At 41.7% G+C, this 17,698-nt stretch overlaps 1 protein-coding gene across 1 annotated transcript in view; it reads left to right on the top strand.

Moving 5' to 3' along the window:
- Positions 1–1,186: 1,186 nt before the first annotated feature.
- Positions 1,187–17,698, top strand: part of FAR2 (fatty acyl-CoA reductase 2) — a 176,633-nt gene continuing 160,121 nt past the window's right edge. Inside the window, exon 1 of the mRNA XM_053555433.1 lies at positions 1,187–1,267. Within this exon, the coding sequence (XP_053411408.1) occupies positions 1,197–1,267 (71 nt within the window). The 5' untranslated portion in view covers positions 1,187–1,196. The remainder of the gene's footprint in view (positions 1,268–17,698) is intronic.

Here is a 17,698-nt window from a genome sequence, read left to right as displayed (position 1 = left end):
ACGGCGAGCGGACCAGCCTGGCGCGGAATGAATGGAGCCGCGGAGCCGGCCTGCGCGCGCGGCCCCGCGGCCCGGAGGGCCCACGCCGGCCCCTCGCCTTCCTCCCGCCCCGGGCTGAGGCTGCCGCCGGCTCTGCGCCCAGCGCCGAGGCCGCGGCGGCGGCGGAGAAGGTCGAGGGAGGGTGGTTTCCTCCCGCCCCACACCCAGTCTCCCAGCCGGATATATAGAGTGTCACGTTTGGGAGCCGAAAGACCAGAGCAGTTTCCTTGTGGCTGGAGTACTTCCCATAACCTCAGGGAAGGACCGGGATTTAGAGGACCACTAGTTGCACCCCATCTCCGTGCTGGAGGAGCAGGTATTCCAGGGTCCCCAGCCCTGCGGTTCGCAGAGCCCACGCGCTCCGAAAGCAGAGACCGGGCTGGGGGTGGCCCGGGAGGGAGGGCTCGGCCGGGCTGGCAGGGAGGGGCGGCGGGTCCCTCCTTGCCAGGGACCTGCGCGACCTGGTTGCGGGGTGGAGGTGACGCGTGAAGCCGGGGTGGGAGGAGAGAAGCGTTTGCTGAGGCTCTACCTCCTCCAGCTGCCCCCGGCTGCAGTCCCGCCGTCTCCCGCCGCTTAGGCAAGTTTGGCGTCGGCAGAGCCCGCCAAGGTGGGGCGGGCAGGGAAGGGCAGCGCGCCGGGAAGGGCCGGAAAAGGTTAACGTGGGGGACAGCGCCGCGGTAGCTGGGGACCCAGGCAGAGGGGCGCGGGTGGTGACCTGCCGAGGCCTCCTTGGCCCAGCGACTACTCCTGGAGAGAGCGCGCAAACTCCACGGCCACGTGTGAAACGGCATCGGCTCCGGGTCCCCTACAGTTCCGGGGAACCGCCCGGGGCGCGCTTCCCGGGCCCCCAAAGCGCGTCTTTGCACGCCCCTAACCCCACCCCAGGCCGCACAATTCCCCCACCGTCCCACTCAGGCCAACCGGGGTCGCGAGCGGGAGGCGGAAAGGGGCTGGGGCGACCAGGGCGGGGTCTGCCCGGGTAGGAAGTTTTTGACCTCTTCTGGACTTGGACATCTTGAAGCGAGTAGCGGAGCAGGTGCCAGAGGACTCCAACTGGAGTACACGGCTCACACCCGCAGCCAGTAAGATTACCCGCGGGGCAACTGCAGTCTATTAAAACAATTCATGCCCAACCTTATCCTAGAAAATCCAGAGGAATGCGTCCCACCTGCCAGCCTCCTCCTCCTTTCCGGCTGGGTAGGATGATGAACGCTTTTTCTTCCATTGGGTGAGTTATTTGGTGTGAGCAAACAAGGTTATCCTTGGATCTGCAACAATTTGCCACTGGTTGAATCAGGTAGAGTGTCCCATTGTGCAATGCGTGGGGACTGCAAAGGGACCAGGAAACTCAAGTGGATCGTGCTTTTCTGTGTGTTGGAGGGAGCATTGAGATAAGTTTGACACTCTGCAAATGGAAATTTGAGAATTGTCCTGTGCTTTCAATTACCCATCTTTCTATTTCACCATTCATATGAGTTGGAGATTTGTCTGAGGGGTGTATTTCGTTTAAAAGTTATAAAGCAGGATGAGGAACTAAATATAAATTCAGGGCAACCACGTAAATAGCAAGAGCAGGTGTTTTAGCAAAGTTCCCATTTAGGTATATTTGTGTGTGAGATTCCTAAGAGATGGCCATGGGGTTTGTACCATCCAGACTCAAGGGTTGTAAGGTTTCATGGGAGGTATTTCTCAGGGTCCGAGTCTTTACCTTACTCTTTTACTACTCTGAGGCCGTCTTCTACACCTGCTTTATTAACAAATTGCTACCTTACTTCAATGTCCAACATTGGGTTATAGTTACCTATAAAATAGATGTAATCACCATGAGTTAGTCACTCTGACAGCTACTGGCAAAATTAAAGGTATATAAAAGACCTGGTGAGGGGACTAATACCTGTCATCCTAGCACTCCACCAGGCTGAGGTGGGAGGATCACTTCAGGTCAGGAGTTCAAGACAAGCCTGAACAAAAGCAAGATCCCACATCTACAACAAAAGAAAAATTAGCTGGGCAAGGTAGCACTTGCCGTTAGTCTTAGGTACTCTGGAGGCTGAGAGAGGAGGATCATTTGAGCCAGGAGTTTGAGGTTGCTGAGAGCTATGAGGACACCACTGCACTCTAGCCAGAGCTACAGAGTGAGACTTTGTCTCAAAAAAAAAAAAAAAAAAAACAAGAAAAAGAAAATATACTTTCTCTAAAAAGAGGTGAAATGTGACGTACAATTACAGAGGAAGAGGGAGAAGTTTCCTTTAAGGGGGTGAAAATAAATAGGTCATATTTGAGTATCACTTTGATGTTCATAAAGAGTATGGTCATCTTGACCATCTCACCATTTGCTTTTCTATCTCCTGAAGATTCATTCTCTAGTGCATTGTTTCTGGCAACTTCTGGTCAGCTTTAGGAATTCCTTGTTTTTATATTCTCATGCACTCAGGAAAACTTGCTTATTTACCAACACAGTCTTGTGAAGGACCATGACAGCGACCACTGTCACTGTGACCATGCTTGTCCCTGCCAATATATTCTGACATTGTGGGCTCTGTGAGAACATTTATTACTCTTGGCAAGGTTAACAGCCTGCTTTGAGAATCTGATAAAAGCTATGAAATATGAAAACAAACACATTCCCATTAACATAGAATTCTGCCTATGATTGTAGGAGTTCACCACCTTCTTGAGGCCCAGATTCTAGGCTTCCAGAGACCCTAGGCTGGACCAGCCTCATGGAAATGCAAACAGTGCAGTCACATGGGGGTCCTGAACTTAGAAGAGCCCTGCATTTAGTTTAATATTCTTCTGTCACCCGTCAGCTGGCTTAATAATTTTCAGTCAAGAAGTTCCAAATCATGATTTTTCACTGGGTCCTGCAAATTATGCCCTGACCCCAGATTGACAACCCTGCACTAGAACTTAACTAAATAACCATGTGGGTTGTTTTAGAGCAATCCCACATGTAAGGTGAGTTCCCCAGCACAAACCTGGAATTTCTTAGGTACCCTGGGAATTATCATTAAAGTTCTTTATATCTCAGTTTCCCCACTGACAAAATAAAAATAACAGATGATGTATCCTACTCAGGAGTTGTATTATCTCTGAAAAAAAAAGATAATTATAAAAATGTTTACTGACCTTGAATCGTTCTCTGTTAACAAAGATAGTATTAAGCAAAGACAGGCTTGCCCTCACTACTCAATTTTTCAGAAGTATCTTGAAGAAGGTTGGTTACATATATTAAAAATGTTGCAGAACCTTCATGGCTTTTATATTTTGGTAAAAAAAATAAAATAAAAAGCAGCTAAGGTATTTAGTATCTTAAATATTCCTTAAATATCATTATTTGGACAAGATTGGAAATGTCAACTAAAAGTACAGAATGTCCAACTTGTTGGATCCCAAAAATGGTTCCAGAATTAAGTTTGCATCTAATATCCAAAAATCGAGCAATGAGAAATTGAACTAACAATTTTGAGAAGGTAATCTTCTTTGTTTCATTTCATTTCAAAAATCCATGTGTTCAAAATCTTGATCAAGTCACCCTTTTATGCATTCTAGGAAATGCCTAATTAAATATAAAGTACACCTGGTTCCTTACCGAGTCTACCTAGTCACCTTTTTATAATCCTGGTGCAGAAATGGAGGAAACAGGCTAGTCTTCTGTCCCCAGGCTCCTCCCTTAACTGCCTCAGAACTTATCTTTTTCCCAGCTGTCCTTCCCAGTGTGCTGTCAATGCACTCAGAACCCCTGAGGAAGAAAATAGAATACATGTAAAAGGAAACAGATAAAGTCCCCACATTAGGGGGTTAGAATGTGGGCACTAAAAGGGGTGGGGGAAGAGAGTGTGCATGTTAGGGTACAGAGTAGCAGGTCCCGTAGACAAAATATGTAAATATAAGATATTAGTTTACAATAGCTCATAGGTTGCTACATGGTGATAGAAGTTTGGACACCAAGTGTGTGGTGCAGAAAATGAGTGCAAAGTCCCAAGAAGAGAATAAAATACACCGAGATACTGAGGGAAACCTAAGAGCAAAGGTACAGGAGATAGCCCTTAAAGTTCTGGTCCTAAGATGAACAAAAGAGACTTTTGGGTGTTAAGAGTGTGAAAAAGGTAAATCTAGATGGAGCTAAAGTTTTATGTAAGGAAAAGGCAGGAGATAAAATTGTAAGAGAAATTATTCCCACTGGCTAGTTTCATTCATGCAATAAATAATTATCAAGCCCATACTGTGACTAGATGCCTTGCCAACTTTTTCTACATTGAGTGGTGTGCAAAGCAGATGTGTTCCCTATCCTCTTGGAACTTAAATTTATAAAATAAACATATAATAACAAACTGTGGGAAGGAGTGTGGAGCAGAACAGAATGCTTTGAGGGAAAAAATAATTCTGTATGCTCTGGGAAGGGCTGTTTAACAAAGAAACATTGAAATTGATATTCAAAAGACGCATAGGAGTGAACTTGTTCAAAAATAAAAGAGGAAAATGGGCAGAAGAAATTCTACATGGGCCATAAGGAGAGAAAATCCTGGAGGTGTTCAAGGGACTGAAAGAAGGCACAGATGTGGCTGGCGTTTGGTGAGGAAGCTGCTGAGAGACCGGTCACCGGTGGGAGGCCTGTGGCTGATCATGCCAAATTTTACAGGTCAGGTTAAAGGTTTTGAATTCAATTTTGGTGGGAAGCCACTGAGGGCTTTTAAGCCAGAGACTGTCCTAATTTCTATTTTAAGGAAATCTGTATGTAGACAATAAGGAGAATGGACTGGAAGGATAACAGGTTGGAAGTGGGAAAACCAGGTAGGACAGAGAGCAGGAGAGAGGAGCACAGACTGGACGTAGGTTTTGAAAGCCAGATTGATACAGCTTGGTGAGTGATTGGATGTGGGAGGTGGACAAGACAGAAAGAAGTGTGAGAAAGAATTCCTTTAATAGATACTGCTAAATGTTGATAATCCAAAACAGTAGGCTCACATGCATACGATGTTAAAGTCGCCATCAGAAGAAAAGAAAAATAAAACAAAAATGACCCCAGTTAGGACATCTGCTGAGATAGGGGTGATAGAAAGAGAGAAGGAGGTATTTGCTTTATCCTCTGTATTGTTTGAATTATTTTATAAATCATGTTTGCATTTTATAAATTTTTAGAAAGTTATCAATACGTGTTCATCGCTCTTGTTTTTCTGACTTCAGTACATGGACTGAACAGGGTGTAATTTTTCCTAAAATGAGAAAAACAAGGGGAGAAAGGTCTGATCCTCCCCAAAGTGATTGTTCTAAAAGATAATTCGCTCCCCTGCTTCAAACCTTTTCATTCTTCTGCCTGTCTGCTGCAGTGTTTCCCAACATGTAGGCTGTGGATCATTAGTTTCTTGAAAGGTTAACAGTTAAGTGAAGGAAAGAAAAGTTTCCTTGATTGGGTAAGTTTGGGAAACACTTGATTTAACTTAGTAAAGTAGTTTTATTGCAGGAATCCTCAGAGCTTTTAATATACTAATAAGAATCGTCAAGAAAGGAGAGAGATGTTCTACCACATTTCCTAAGCTTATTTGACCTTGAAATGCTTTTCCAGGGAAACATCCGACAGAGTTAGCATTCAGCATAATACGCTTTGGGAAATGCTGCCCTATTTAATAGATTAAACCTTTTAACATCTACAGCTCTATTAGCCATAAGCTTCTCTCATTTCTTTAATGCTATTTATTTAACAATTGGGGAAAAGCAGGAGCCTGGGATTGACTCTGTTTAATAGGCATTAAGGTGATGATGAAAACATTTCTGCTGGCTAGATAAGAGACTTCTACGAACAAGATCTGCAGTTTGATTTAAAAGCAGAATTTATAGTGTGTGTTTGTTCATTTCTACTTTCCTGACAAGGTTATGCAGGATCTCACTAAGGTACATTCTGTCCAGCCTAGATTTGTCCGTGAGGAACCTGAAGCATAAACAGTAGGGAAGACGTTCCAGGGTCTGTCATGTTCCATAGGAGGTCTGGACCTTATCTGATGTTTGGAATCTGTCCCTGGCAGGGCAACACCATGTGACTACACAGGGCATCTGCAGGAGCAATGATTTTGCAGTGAGTCCCACACATCCTCTCTCCTGGTTTCCCAGGCAGATTGTTTGCATGTTGGTAGGCTGGAGGAAGGCACACAACCCAGGAGCAGAGAACAGTGCCACGGAGCATAACAGAAGAAACAGAGTCCCACAGCTATGGACTCTCCATGCCTTCGCCAGCTCTGTGCTGTGTCCGGGGGCCAGGGCACAGGGTTAAATCCAGCCCCGGCCTTTTTATATATCCCATGAACTAAGAATGGTTCTTATATTTTTAAATGGTTGAAAAAAATCAAAAGGAGAATAATATTCAATGACATAAGAAAATTTTATATAATCCTAGCTGGGCGTTGGGGCGGGCACCTGTAGTCCCAGCTACTTGGGAGGCTGAGGCAGGAGAATCACTTAAGCCCAAGAGTTGGAGGTTGCTGTGAGTTGTGATGCCATGGCACTGTACCAAGGGCAACATAGACTCTGTCTCAAAAAAAAAAAAAGAAAGAAAATTATATGTAATCCAAGTGTCAGTGTCTGTAAATGAAGTCTTATCAGAAATCAGCCAATGCCATTCATCTAGTCACATTGTCTAGATGTGTAATCCTAGTTGTTTTATTTTCCATTTGTTTTATATAGTTGGGGATAAAAATAAAATAGGTAAAAAATAGGTAAACTGACCTCCTAGTACAGGGGTCCTCAAACTACTGCCCGCGGGCCACATGCACCTGCTGAAAACATTGATCAGGCCCTCTGGGTGTTTTTGCCCCCCTCCCCCCCCCCCCCCCCCGCCTGTCCTGCTACAGTGGCATGTGTGGAATGTGCACCACACTCTCCGACTCCCCTCCTCTCTGTCTCTCGACTCCTCCTCTCAGTCTCCCGGACTAACTGATGCACACTTGCATCACTGGTTACACTAGCAGTGACAAATATGGAACCAGACATTGACCATCTCATTAGCCAAAAGCAGGCCCATAGTTCCCATTGAAATACTGGTAAGTTTGTTGATTTAACTTTAGTTGTTCTTCATTTTAAATATTGTATTTGTTCCCGTTTTGTTTTTTTGAATTCAAAATAAGATATGTGCAGTGTGCATAGGAATTTATTCATAGTTTTGGTTTTTTTTTTTTAAACTATAGTCCGGCCCTCCAACGGTCTGAGGGACAGTGAACTGGCCCCCTGTTTAAAAAGTTTGCGGACCCCTGTCCTAGTAGCTTCTCAAACATATTGACATTCAGACAGAAAAGATAAGTGACTTATGATTGCCGGGTGACTATAGTCAATAATGATATATTGTATATTTCAAAATAACTAAGTATATTTCAGATGTCTTACCACAAAAATAATAAGTAAGGTGATAGATATGTCAATTAGCTTGAATTAATCAATTAGTGTTGGAGTAACGAAAAGGTGCCAGTTTTTGTTGATAATTAGTGTAGGGAATGTTACATGCCCATATGAAGAGTAGAAGGGAGTCTTGAAGGTGGTAGCTTTTAAATGTTATTCAAACATTTGCCCTCATACATAAAGGATGGATGCTCAGATAAATATAACTACAACCTCAACCAATAGAGAGAGTGAGTAATTCTCATATTCCTTAGCTTTTTTATCCTGCTACCCCTGAGCAGATTAGAGTTGCTGTGAGTTACCTCTGATTTTTACTTCATTAATGAGGCAAGTGTATTTTTTATTAATGCATACCCATGTGTGTGCGAAGAGGGATGCTATAGGCTGGGTGCGGTGGCTCACGTCTGTAATCCTAGCACTCTCAGAGACTGAGGTGGGTGGATTGCCTGAGCTCTCGGGTTTGAGACCAGCATGAGGAAGAGCAAGATCCCATCTCTAAAAAAAAAACAAAAAACAAAAACAAATAGCCGAGCCTTGTGATGGGCACCTATAGTCCCAGCTACAGGAATTTGACGTTGTGAGCTATGACACTACAGCACCCTACTGAGGGCAAGAAAGTAAGACTTTGTCTCAGAAAAAAAAAAAAGAATGATTGTTTAAAAGGGTGACGGTGTTAATTTGGGGTCACAGAAATATACATTCCTTTGTCCCTACCCCATACCTACTGAATCAGATCTCCAGGTGATTTATAAGTAGCCAGACCAGCATAGGTGCAAAATTTGGGAACAGCAGGTCCAGGTATTTCCATGGGACATAGAATCAGAAAATAAGATACTTAAGGCTTGGTACTTAGCCCTGTCACTGCTGTCATGAAATCTTTCCAGATGGGAATGTCTGTGGGCTCAAATAGCATGAAATATGAGGGCTCATTGCTCATCATAGGGATTGGGATAATTCCTCACTTTAAAAAGACAACTGGTTTCAGGAAGATCTTCATTCAGTAGACATTATCCCATTTTATTGAGGTCCTGTATTAAGGAAAAGAACATTATAATATTTGTGTGTTGGGGCGGCTCCTGCGGCTTAAGGAGTAGGGTGCCAGCCCCATATACCTGAGGTGGCGGGTTCAAACCCAGCCCGGGCCAAAAATAAATAAATAAATATTTGTGTCTAGCCAACTATGTGATTAAGTAAATAGTGAAAACAATTAGTCTCACTATAGTTATTGAACACAAAAAGTAGCATTAATTTATCATTTTATGGTTTATTTAAAAGTCCTAGTTAATTTTTTATCCTGAAACTGCTTTTTCCAGTCCAGAAAAAGCATTTTCAAGCTGTGGTTGATAATATGTATCCCCCATGGCTTTTGGACATGCTATTTTCTTGCTTTTAAGGTGTTTTAACTTCCCAGGCTTCTCCAGAGATGGCCTCAAAACATCAAAATGCACACTTGAAGGGTAGAAGGGAAAGCAAGCACTCTTCTCTGTGAATTTGTGTAGAAAAGGCAAATTACGGCCTCTCCTCCCCACTTACTCCTGCTTCTACCTCAGCTGCAGAGTTGTTGGGTCAGTAGTATTTGCTGGTAAATAACAGGATGACCACAGGAGGTAAGAATAATATTTCCTGAGCCAAGAAATGAGAAAAAGTCATTGTGAAAACACTCCACATTTTAGGTCATTTTAGAAAAATAGTGCACTATTTATCACAGGTCATTGAGAGGACAAATTTCACAAAAGTCAGCAAAGTCCCAGATATCCCTTAGAGCAAGACACTTGGATGTCAAGAAGACCATTATGTACAATGTCTGGTCTCAACATTTTTGAAACCACTTAAGCACTTTAAGCTGAGTTAGATCCACCAATACACAGTTCTGTCAAGACACCAAAGGAATCTGCCCAGAAGAACTGTACAAACTGAAGTTAAAACATCATAACAGTTCAGTGTGTGTGCATACGTTAAAGGTTTTTGCTTATCATTTTCAGTAAAGGACATTGAATAGTAAAAGGTGTGTGGAGAGCAGTAACATAGTTTTAGCCAGTGATAAAAGCATCTTAAAGATGGACAGTATTTACTTAATTAAAAAAAGAGTTGCTTTTCTAAATCTTAAGACAAACTGTCCACTTAAATTAATATCTGGTTTTATAAATATTAATAAGTATTAATAAAATCAACTTTGTGTCTGTATTTTTATTTCTATTCCACTGTAACTATTATTTTATTCTGCATTGAATCTTCTCTCAATTGCTTTTTGTTTACAACAAGACCTTCAGGACATATCTTCCCTGAAGCTAAGCACATAATCTAAAGATGAACACTTGTTGCCCATGAGGGCACTGAGATCCACTTATCCGACTACTCTCAAAGCTGCAGGAATCTTGAAGGCTTGAAAAAATTAATTTCTCTCCTCTGAATGAGAAGTTTGCTTTTTTTCCTTAGTAACTTGTACTTGCCAAAACTTTTTCCTTAGTAGAACTGTGCCATATTACTTCTTCCTTCTTTTCCTGCTACTATTTTGGTCCAGTTCTGCCCAAAGTAATAGTTAGGCAAGTGTCGCTGAGTGCATTGTTGATCACACGATTGTACTTTAGGTCAATTTAGGTCTCAGTTTCTTTAGGACAGAGCAAAATTTTCTCAAATTAGACTTCCCTGAACTCCTAGACATACTATTATGTTAATATATATCACACCAGCTTGTCTACAATACCTACTGGTGACTGCAAATAGTTTTGTCTTCACTAAGTATATTCACACTCTAAATTGTAGGATGTTCAAGTACCATATCTATTTGTTCTAATTCTCTCCTTTTTTTGGAAAGCCAATCTCAAAGACATAAAGTGACATGTCACATATTTATTTAATGGATGCATCTAGGCTAGTATCCAAATTTTATGACGTACATCCCATGGCCATTCTATCCCATTCATTCATATATTCATGTTATTTACTGAGTGTTTACCATATACCAGATGGATGTTTTAGCTTTGCAAATATAACAGGAAATAAGTCATAGCACCTACCCTTAAATGTTAGTATCCCCTACTCTTTAAGCAATATGTTATTGCTTACAAGCTATAAGTTTGTGAAATCTTTCAGGAATGATCCCCATCTAGAAATATAAAATGTTTGTGTAGAAAAGGCAAGTTACAGCCTCTCTGTAAGAGTAAGTAAGTATCTTTACCTACTCTTCTTCCCTCTCTTAACCAGCCCCATTCAATAATTTGATTTCCCATAACACCAAGCAGTTAACACTGATAAGGGTAATGGGAGTCAAAATGAAATATTAAAGTTCCATAAAGAAGATCATGAAAATTCTTCACCACGGGGGGGTGGGGGGGGGAAAAAAAAGAAAATTCTTCACCACAAGTACCAGGGGTTAATTAGCTTATGTTCCTCCCCCTCCTCTTGGTTACCTATTTTCTCCCCAGGTCTTCTCTTTACCCAAATTGTGTACATAAGGCATAGCTTTCATCCTCCAATGTCTCTTGACCTTTTTTCTCTAAAGAGAGACACACAATCTCTTTGTGTTTTAAATATTTACCTGCTAATTATTGATGGAAAAATGAGAAGGGATGAGTGAACATACTAGTGTGGAGAAGTTACCAAGAAGTTTCCAGAATGATACCTTTGAGTCTTGGCATAGGAAAACCACTGCTTTAGGAGCAATGGACCTAACCTCCTTGGCATATTCCTGACCATGGTCCCTTCCAGGGTAGGAACTATCCCTTCTGAGGCTTCCTGAAGGCGACCATAGAGATGTTTGGGATACTTAGGATTTGTGAGCATTACTTTGTTCCTGAACAGAAGAAGGGTCATGCAGTTCCCCTGCACAACAACTTCCAATGTTCCCCACTTCCTAGAGCAGCCTTGCCAAGGGGTGCTAGTTGAGGTAGAGTATGGGAAGAGGGTGTCCCCCATGCAGAGAAGCCTTTAACTGTCACCTTCATTTCTTACTATCTGGGTAGGTATTCTTAGGCAAGTTACTCAAGCTGTTAGCCTTCCCAATGTGTTCATTTTTGCACTGGTTTGTCTTCCAATCATCTAAATCTTTCTCCTTTTACCAATGTTCATTTGCTGGGGCTGCTGTAAGAAATTACCACAAACTGGGTGGCTTAAACAAGTGAAAATGTATCATCTCAGTTTTTTAAGGCTAGATGTCTGGGATCAAGGCATCAGCAGGGTTGGGTCCTTCCGAGGGCTCTTAGGGAAGGGTATGGTCAGAGGTCTCATTCTTGGCTTATAGATGGCTGTCCTTTCTCTGTGCCTTCACATCATCTTCCTTCTGTGCAGATCTCTGTGCCCAGATTTTCCCTTTTTATAAAGAAACTCTTCTTATTGGATTACGGACTCACCCTACTTTAGTGTTACCTCATCTTAACTAATATCTGCAATGATCATATTTCTGAATAAGGTCACATTCTGAGATTCTGGTTTGTGTTTAGAACTTCAACATAAAAATTTGGGGAGAGACATAATTCTACCCATTACAACCAGGAAACAAATACCTGACTCTTCCTTATCACAATGGAATATGGTGAAACTATAAAGTACTTTCTGTGTACAAAAAAGAAAATAAGGGAAAAGAGAGAAAAGAAAAACATACACAGTAGAACTTGAATAAGTTGACCATCCAGGGGACTGTAACAAACTGGGCAATATATGAAGGTGGTCAACATAAGGGACTAGGCCTACTGTACTAATCCATACATGTGGTACATGTCCAGTCTGTGAAAATTAGGTAAAGTTGTCCAGGTACAGTGACTCATGCCTATAATTCTAGCACTCAGGGAGGCCAAGGTGGATGGATTGCTTGAGCTCAGTAGTTCAAGACCAGCCCGAGCAGACTACAAAATAAAAAAAGTAGCTGGGAGTCCTGGCACACACCTAGGGTTCCAGCTGCTTGGGAGGTCAAGGCAAGAGGATGTCTTGAGCCTAAGAGTTTGAGGTTGCTGTGAGCTATGATGATGATGCCACAGTGCTCTACCCAGGGTGACAGAGCAAGACTCTGTCTCAAAAAAAAAAAAAAGAGAGAGAGAGAGAAAGAAAGAAAAAGAAAATTAGGTCAATTTAACAAGGTGGTCAATGTAAAGAGGTGGTCAACTATGTAGTTCCACTGTATTTTAGGTATAGATTAATAATGAATGTAAATAATGACTACTGATTTCTTCAAGAATTTCTACTCCATGTGATTTTGTTATTAAATATAATATACATGTGAAAAGTGAACATATCATAAATTCATTCAGTTTTACACACAAAAGCACCTCTCAGGTTCTAGATTCCAGGTCAAAAAAGAAAGAAAAAACATCACCCCCCTGTAAGCCTTCATCATGCTGCTGTCCAGTCAGTACCCGTTGTCCCCAGAGTAACCTGACTTCTAAGTCACAGATTAGCTTCCCTAGCTTCCCTAGCTTTTGGAGTTTGTATACATGAAATCATACAGTATACATGTTTTTGTCTGGCTTCTTTTTGTTTTTTGCAGTTTTTGGCCAGGGCTGGGTTTGAACCCACCACCTCCGGCATATGGGGCTGGCGCCCTACTCCATTGAGCCGTAGGCGCTGCCCCTGTGTCTGGCTTCTTTGTTCAGCATTATGTGTGTGAGAGTCATCCAGACTGTGTGTATCTATAGATCATTCATTCTCATTGCTGTACTGTGTACTCCACACTTTATTTATCCATGCTATCATTGATTAAGACTGCAAGGTTCTTAGGAGCAAGGCTGCTGTTAACATCCTTATGGATGTCTTTTGTTCCATATATGTACACATTTCTGTTGGGTATACCTAGGTGCAAAATTGCCTCATGTACAGAGCTTTAATAAAATCTGCCAAAGAATTTTCTAAAATGTTTGGTCAATTTCTATTCCCAGGAGAATGGTCAAGAGTTCCTCTCTTTCTCGTGCTTGTTGACGCTTCTTATTTTCTGTCATTTTCATTTGAGCCATTTTGGTGGGAGAGTTGTTATATGGCATAGTGGTTTTATTTGTATTTCTCCAGTGACTGAAAAGATTAACACTTAAATATATTTATTATTCCCTTGGATACTTCTCTTCTGAAGTGCCCAAGTCTTCGCCCTTTTGTGTTGGGTCATCTGTTTTTTTTCATAGTGATTTGTGAGTACACTCTAAATACTCTGAATACAATTTATTTGTTGCATAAGTGTCTTGTGGATGTCTTCTCCCAATCTATTTCTTACCTTTTTACTTTCTTAATTTTTTCCTTTCCTTTTCTTTTCTTTCTTTCTTTTTTTTTTTTTTTGAGACAGAGTCTCACTATGTCACCCTCGGTAGAGTGCCATGGCGTCACAGCTCACAGCAACCTCAAACTCTTGGGCTTAAGTGATTCTCTTGCCTCAGCCCCCCAAATAGCTGGGACTATAGGCACCCACAATAATGCCCGGCTATTTTTTGGTTGTAGTTGTCACTGTTGTTTCACAGGCCCGGGCCAGGTTCGAATCTGCCAGCCTCAGTGTACATGGCCGACCATCAGGGGTCCTTAGACTTTTTAAACAGGGGACCAGTTTACTGTCCCTCAGACCATTGGAGGGCCAGACTATAGATTAAAAAAAAAAAAAAACTATGAACAAATTCCTATGCACACTGCACATAGGAATTTGTATTTTGAAGTAAAAAAACAAAACGGGAACAAATACAATCACACCGCCTCATGTGGCCCACGGGCCATAGTTTGAGGACCCCTGCAAGAGCGACAAGCACTGAGCCACTTTCTTAATTATTTCTTTTGATGAAAACAAAGTCTTAATTTTAATAAAATGCAATTTATTAGTGTTATTCTTATGCAGTTAGTAGGGTTTTTTCCTACTTTTAAATCAGGAGGATTTATGAATAAATAAAAACTTTATTGTTTTGTCTTTTAGCCTGAAGTATGCCATCCATCTGGAATTTTTTTATACAATGCAAGAAATAAAATTATGTTTTCCCAATTGACTCAACATAATTTGATTTTTGCATATGATTTTAAATCAAGGGTTACAGCAGCACTCTAGGCACCTCAGTGAAAACTAACACAGTTAAGCATAAAGCCTTTTGAAACATATCTAATTGTAATGACTTCTGAAGCCCATTGTAACTATGAATTTTCTAAGACACTCAGACTCAAGGTTAAATACTTAACCTGCTTGAAGGCATCTAATGAATACATCTTGTTGGAAATATTTCACTCTCAAAAGTCAAAATATAAAATCTAATACTAGATACAGTAACTATGGGTGGGAAAAAAAATTATTGTTAATAGTGTGAAAAGTTCATGACCAAACATTTGCAGAATAACAATCAAAAGGCTAATGTTTGGTTATTAAGAAAGGTCAATGAAGGGATCACCTGTCTCCATTGCCCTCACACATTAAATCTCTCACTCATTTTCCCAGTTTACTTCAGATGGAAGATCAATGGGATAAAGGGAGATTGAAGACAGGAAGATTAGCTAGGTGGGTAGTCATTCTTTAACACGTTCATTCAAAAAGTATTTATTCAGGGATTACTATGTTGGGTGTTATATTAAACCCTGTGAATATTAAGAAGAGTAAAACACAGTCCCTGCCCTGAAAGCATTTGCAATCCAGTGGAGAAGACAAACGATTAGTTAATTATATAAATGTGATATGAACGGTGGCTCTGAGAGTTTGGCAGAGAGGACTTTCAACTCAACCCAGAGAGGGGAGAGCATTGGGAACCACTCCCCAGAGAGGGTAAGTCTAAGGTTTGCCCAGTAAAGTGTTGGATGTGATAAAGCATGTATGGCCAGGTGGTTTAGGGCATGACCTCTAGGGCTAGGCTACAAAATGCGTGACCTTATGTAAACCACTTTCATTTCTCTGTGCTGTGATTTCATATTTGTTAAATACAGTTTGTAATAGTAAGTATCATTGCATTGTTTCATTTAGAAGAGTGATTGTGACAGAGTGTTTAGTGAGTCAAGCTATTATATGTAGAGAGTTACAGTTGGTCCTGATGTTCTGGAGAAGCACAGAGGTATCACCTGTGGTGTTTGTCCACTGTGAGAACTGAGATAGAGAAGTACAGTGACCAGAACCCAGAAGAGGGTCTTGTCCTGATCATGCTACCAGCTCATTCAGTGACCGTGTCTGCATAAGAAAAATGACTAGATTATCCCTACAGTGCCTTTTAGCTCTCATTCCACAGCTCAGGCTGAGATAGATTTAATAAATATGGTTTGGATTCTGGTGGTTGAGAAATAAAATATGAAATCAAAGTCCATTTGAGATTTCCAGCTGAGTGAGTGAGCAGCAATAAGAGTTCAAAAGAAATAGGCAAGTCAAGAAGAGATTGGTGTGTGGAGACGGGGAATTGTATAGCGTGGAATCATAGATAGACTTTTTAGGTTGGAAGAAACCATTTCTGTCATTTTAATTCAAAATGGTAAAGAGACAGAAACTTCAGTAGTTAGTAGTGACCACAGAAACCAGAGCCCAACTGCCTGCGCTGAGGTTTGCCACTTCCTAGCAAGTTCCTTAAGCGATCTGCATCTACCTCCATCTGTAAAACGCAGACAACCTGCAGGTGGAACCCCGCCCAGCTGCCATTTGTAGGTCATACTGATTCAATGTTGGCAATTTCACATGGTTCTCCCTAACAACATACACTCTAAGGCAGTGGTTCTCAACCTGCCTAATGCCGCGACCCTTTACTATAGTTCCTCATGTTGTGGTGACCCCCAACCCTAAAATTATTTTCATTGCTATTTCATAACTGTAAATTTGCTACTGTTATGAATCATAATATAAATATCTGATATGCAGGATGGTCTCAGGTGACCCCTGTGAAAGGGTTGTTCGACCCCCAAAGGAGTTGTGACCCACAGGTTGAGAACTGCTGCTGTAAGGGGTTGTCACGTGCTTAGGACAGCCCTGGACACATGATAAAGAGTTATGCAAGCGTTTCCCTTGTTATTAAGGATATTCAGCTTGTTCAAAATCTATTGCTCCAAGCTTCATTTGAGAAGGTATTGACAGCATGCGTATTTAGGCCTCTTTCCCTTTCTTAACACTTAGGCAGACACAAGGCCTTGATGAAACAATTAGTCCACTAGAGTACAGCTGGGTTCACTTTCATTGCTGGCACCTGCTTCCATTTTGCTTGTTTCCAATGCTTCTGTCTAGACAGGCATTGGTTTCGGCTCTGAAAGAAAATGTAACATCAAAATTCCTGGATTGAGGCCAGCTTCCTCTCCCTCATCATCTTTTCTGCTCCACCCTCATCCATTCCCCAGCACGACCCTTGGCACCGGCAGGTTTGGTTTCTACCTCCCTCACAGTGTGACACTTACTGGCCACCCACCATCTGCAGCCCCTTGGCCTTGGCCCTGCTGGCACTGCAGAGAGGGAAGAGGGGATACTTAGGTGCACTTTTGGTTAAAGGCCTAGAAGAGGGGAGAACCAAGTTTTGGCTCCAACTCTGAGCCATAAGCTGGGTAGCAGGCAGAGCAGACAGGCTGCAGAGGAACCCTGTTCTAGATGCCCAGCCTTTGACTGGTGTTCACGTGTGCGTAAGATGAAGCTCATTTGTACACGAACTGGGATGCAGAGAGATGTTACGGAAGTAGTGAAACAGACACTTAAAAAAGTGTGCCTTTCCTCAGCACTGAGTTAAGAACTGTTTACCGGCTGTTGCCTAGTGTCATACAAATATTAATCATGACTCACACTATTGGGTTACAATATACGCTTCGGTCTGTGACTTGTCTTTTCACTTCCTCTGTAGTGGTTTTTGAAGGACAGAAGTTCTTACATTAATGTAGGTGAATTTACCAAATATTTTCTCTTTGTATCTTGCCTCCAGAGGTCATTCCCTATCTGCTTAGCGTTTTAAGTAATTAGTTTGTGAATCTTTCCTAAGTTACACTTTCAGATTCAAGTTTGCAATGGTCTGTTTCCTCTGGTTGGTGTCTCCAGAGCAACACATTTCTCACAAAGGAAGGAAATACTCCAACAATGAAAACAAATGAGGGCTGATTAAAATCGCCCTTACTATTTATTGAATGTTTCACAAATGTAAGTGCCTTGTATAAGGCACTTTACAAAAACTATATCACATTAATCCTGGGGATCATATTCTATGTATTAGACAGAGGAGGAAACTGAGGCCCATAGAATTTAAAATATAATCACTAGTCAAGCATTAACATAAAAATATAGTCATTATTGAAGCATAACTTCAGTTAAGAGAGAAACTTCCAGTCCAAAAATCTTTGAGAGCTAGCCCCCAAAGAATGCCTTTGGTATTAAAACACCCCCATT

The sequence above is a fragment of the Nycticebus coucang genome, chromosome 12, assembly GCF_027406575.1.
Source record: "Nycticebus coucang isolate mNycCou1 chromosome 12, mNycCou1.pri, whole genome shotgun sequence".
NCBI lineage: Eukaryota > Metazoa > Chordata > Mammalia > Primates > Lorisidae > Nycticebus > Nycticebus coucang.
The sequence above is the reverse complement of the archived record's forward strand: the minus strand, read 5'-3'. Positions and strand labels throughout refer to the sequence as shown.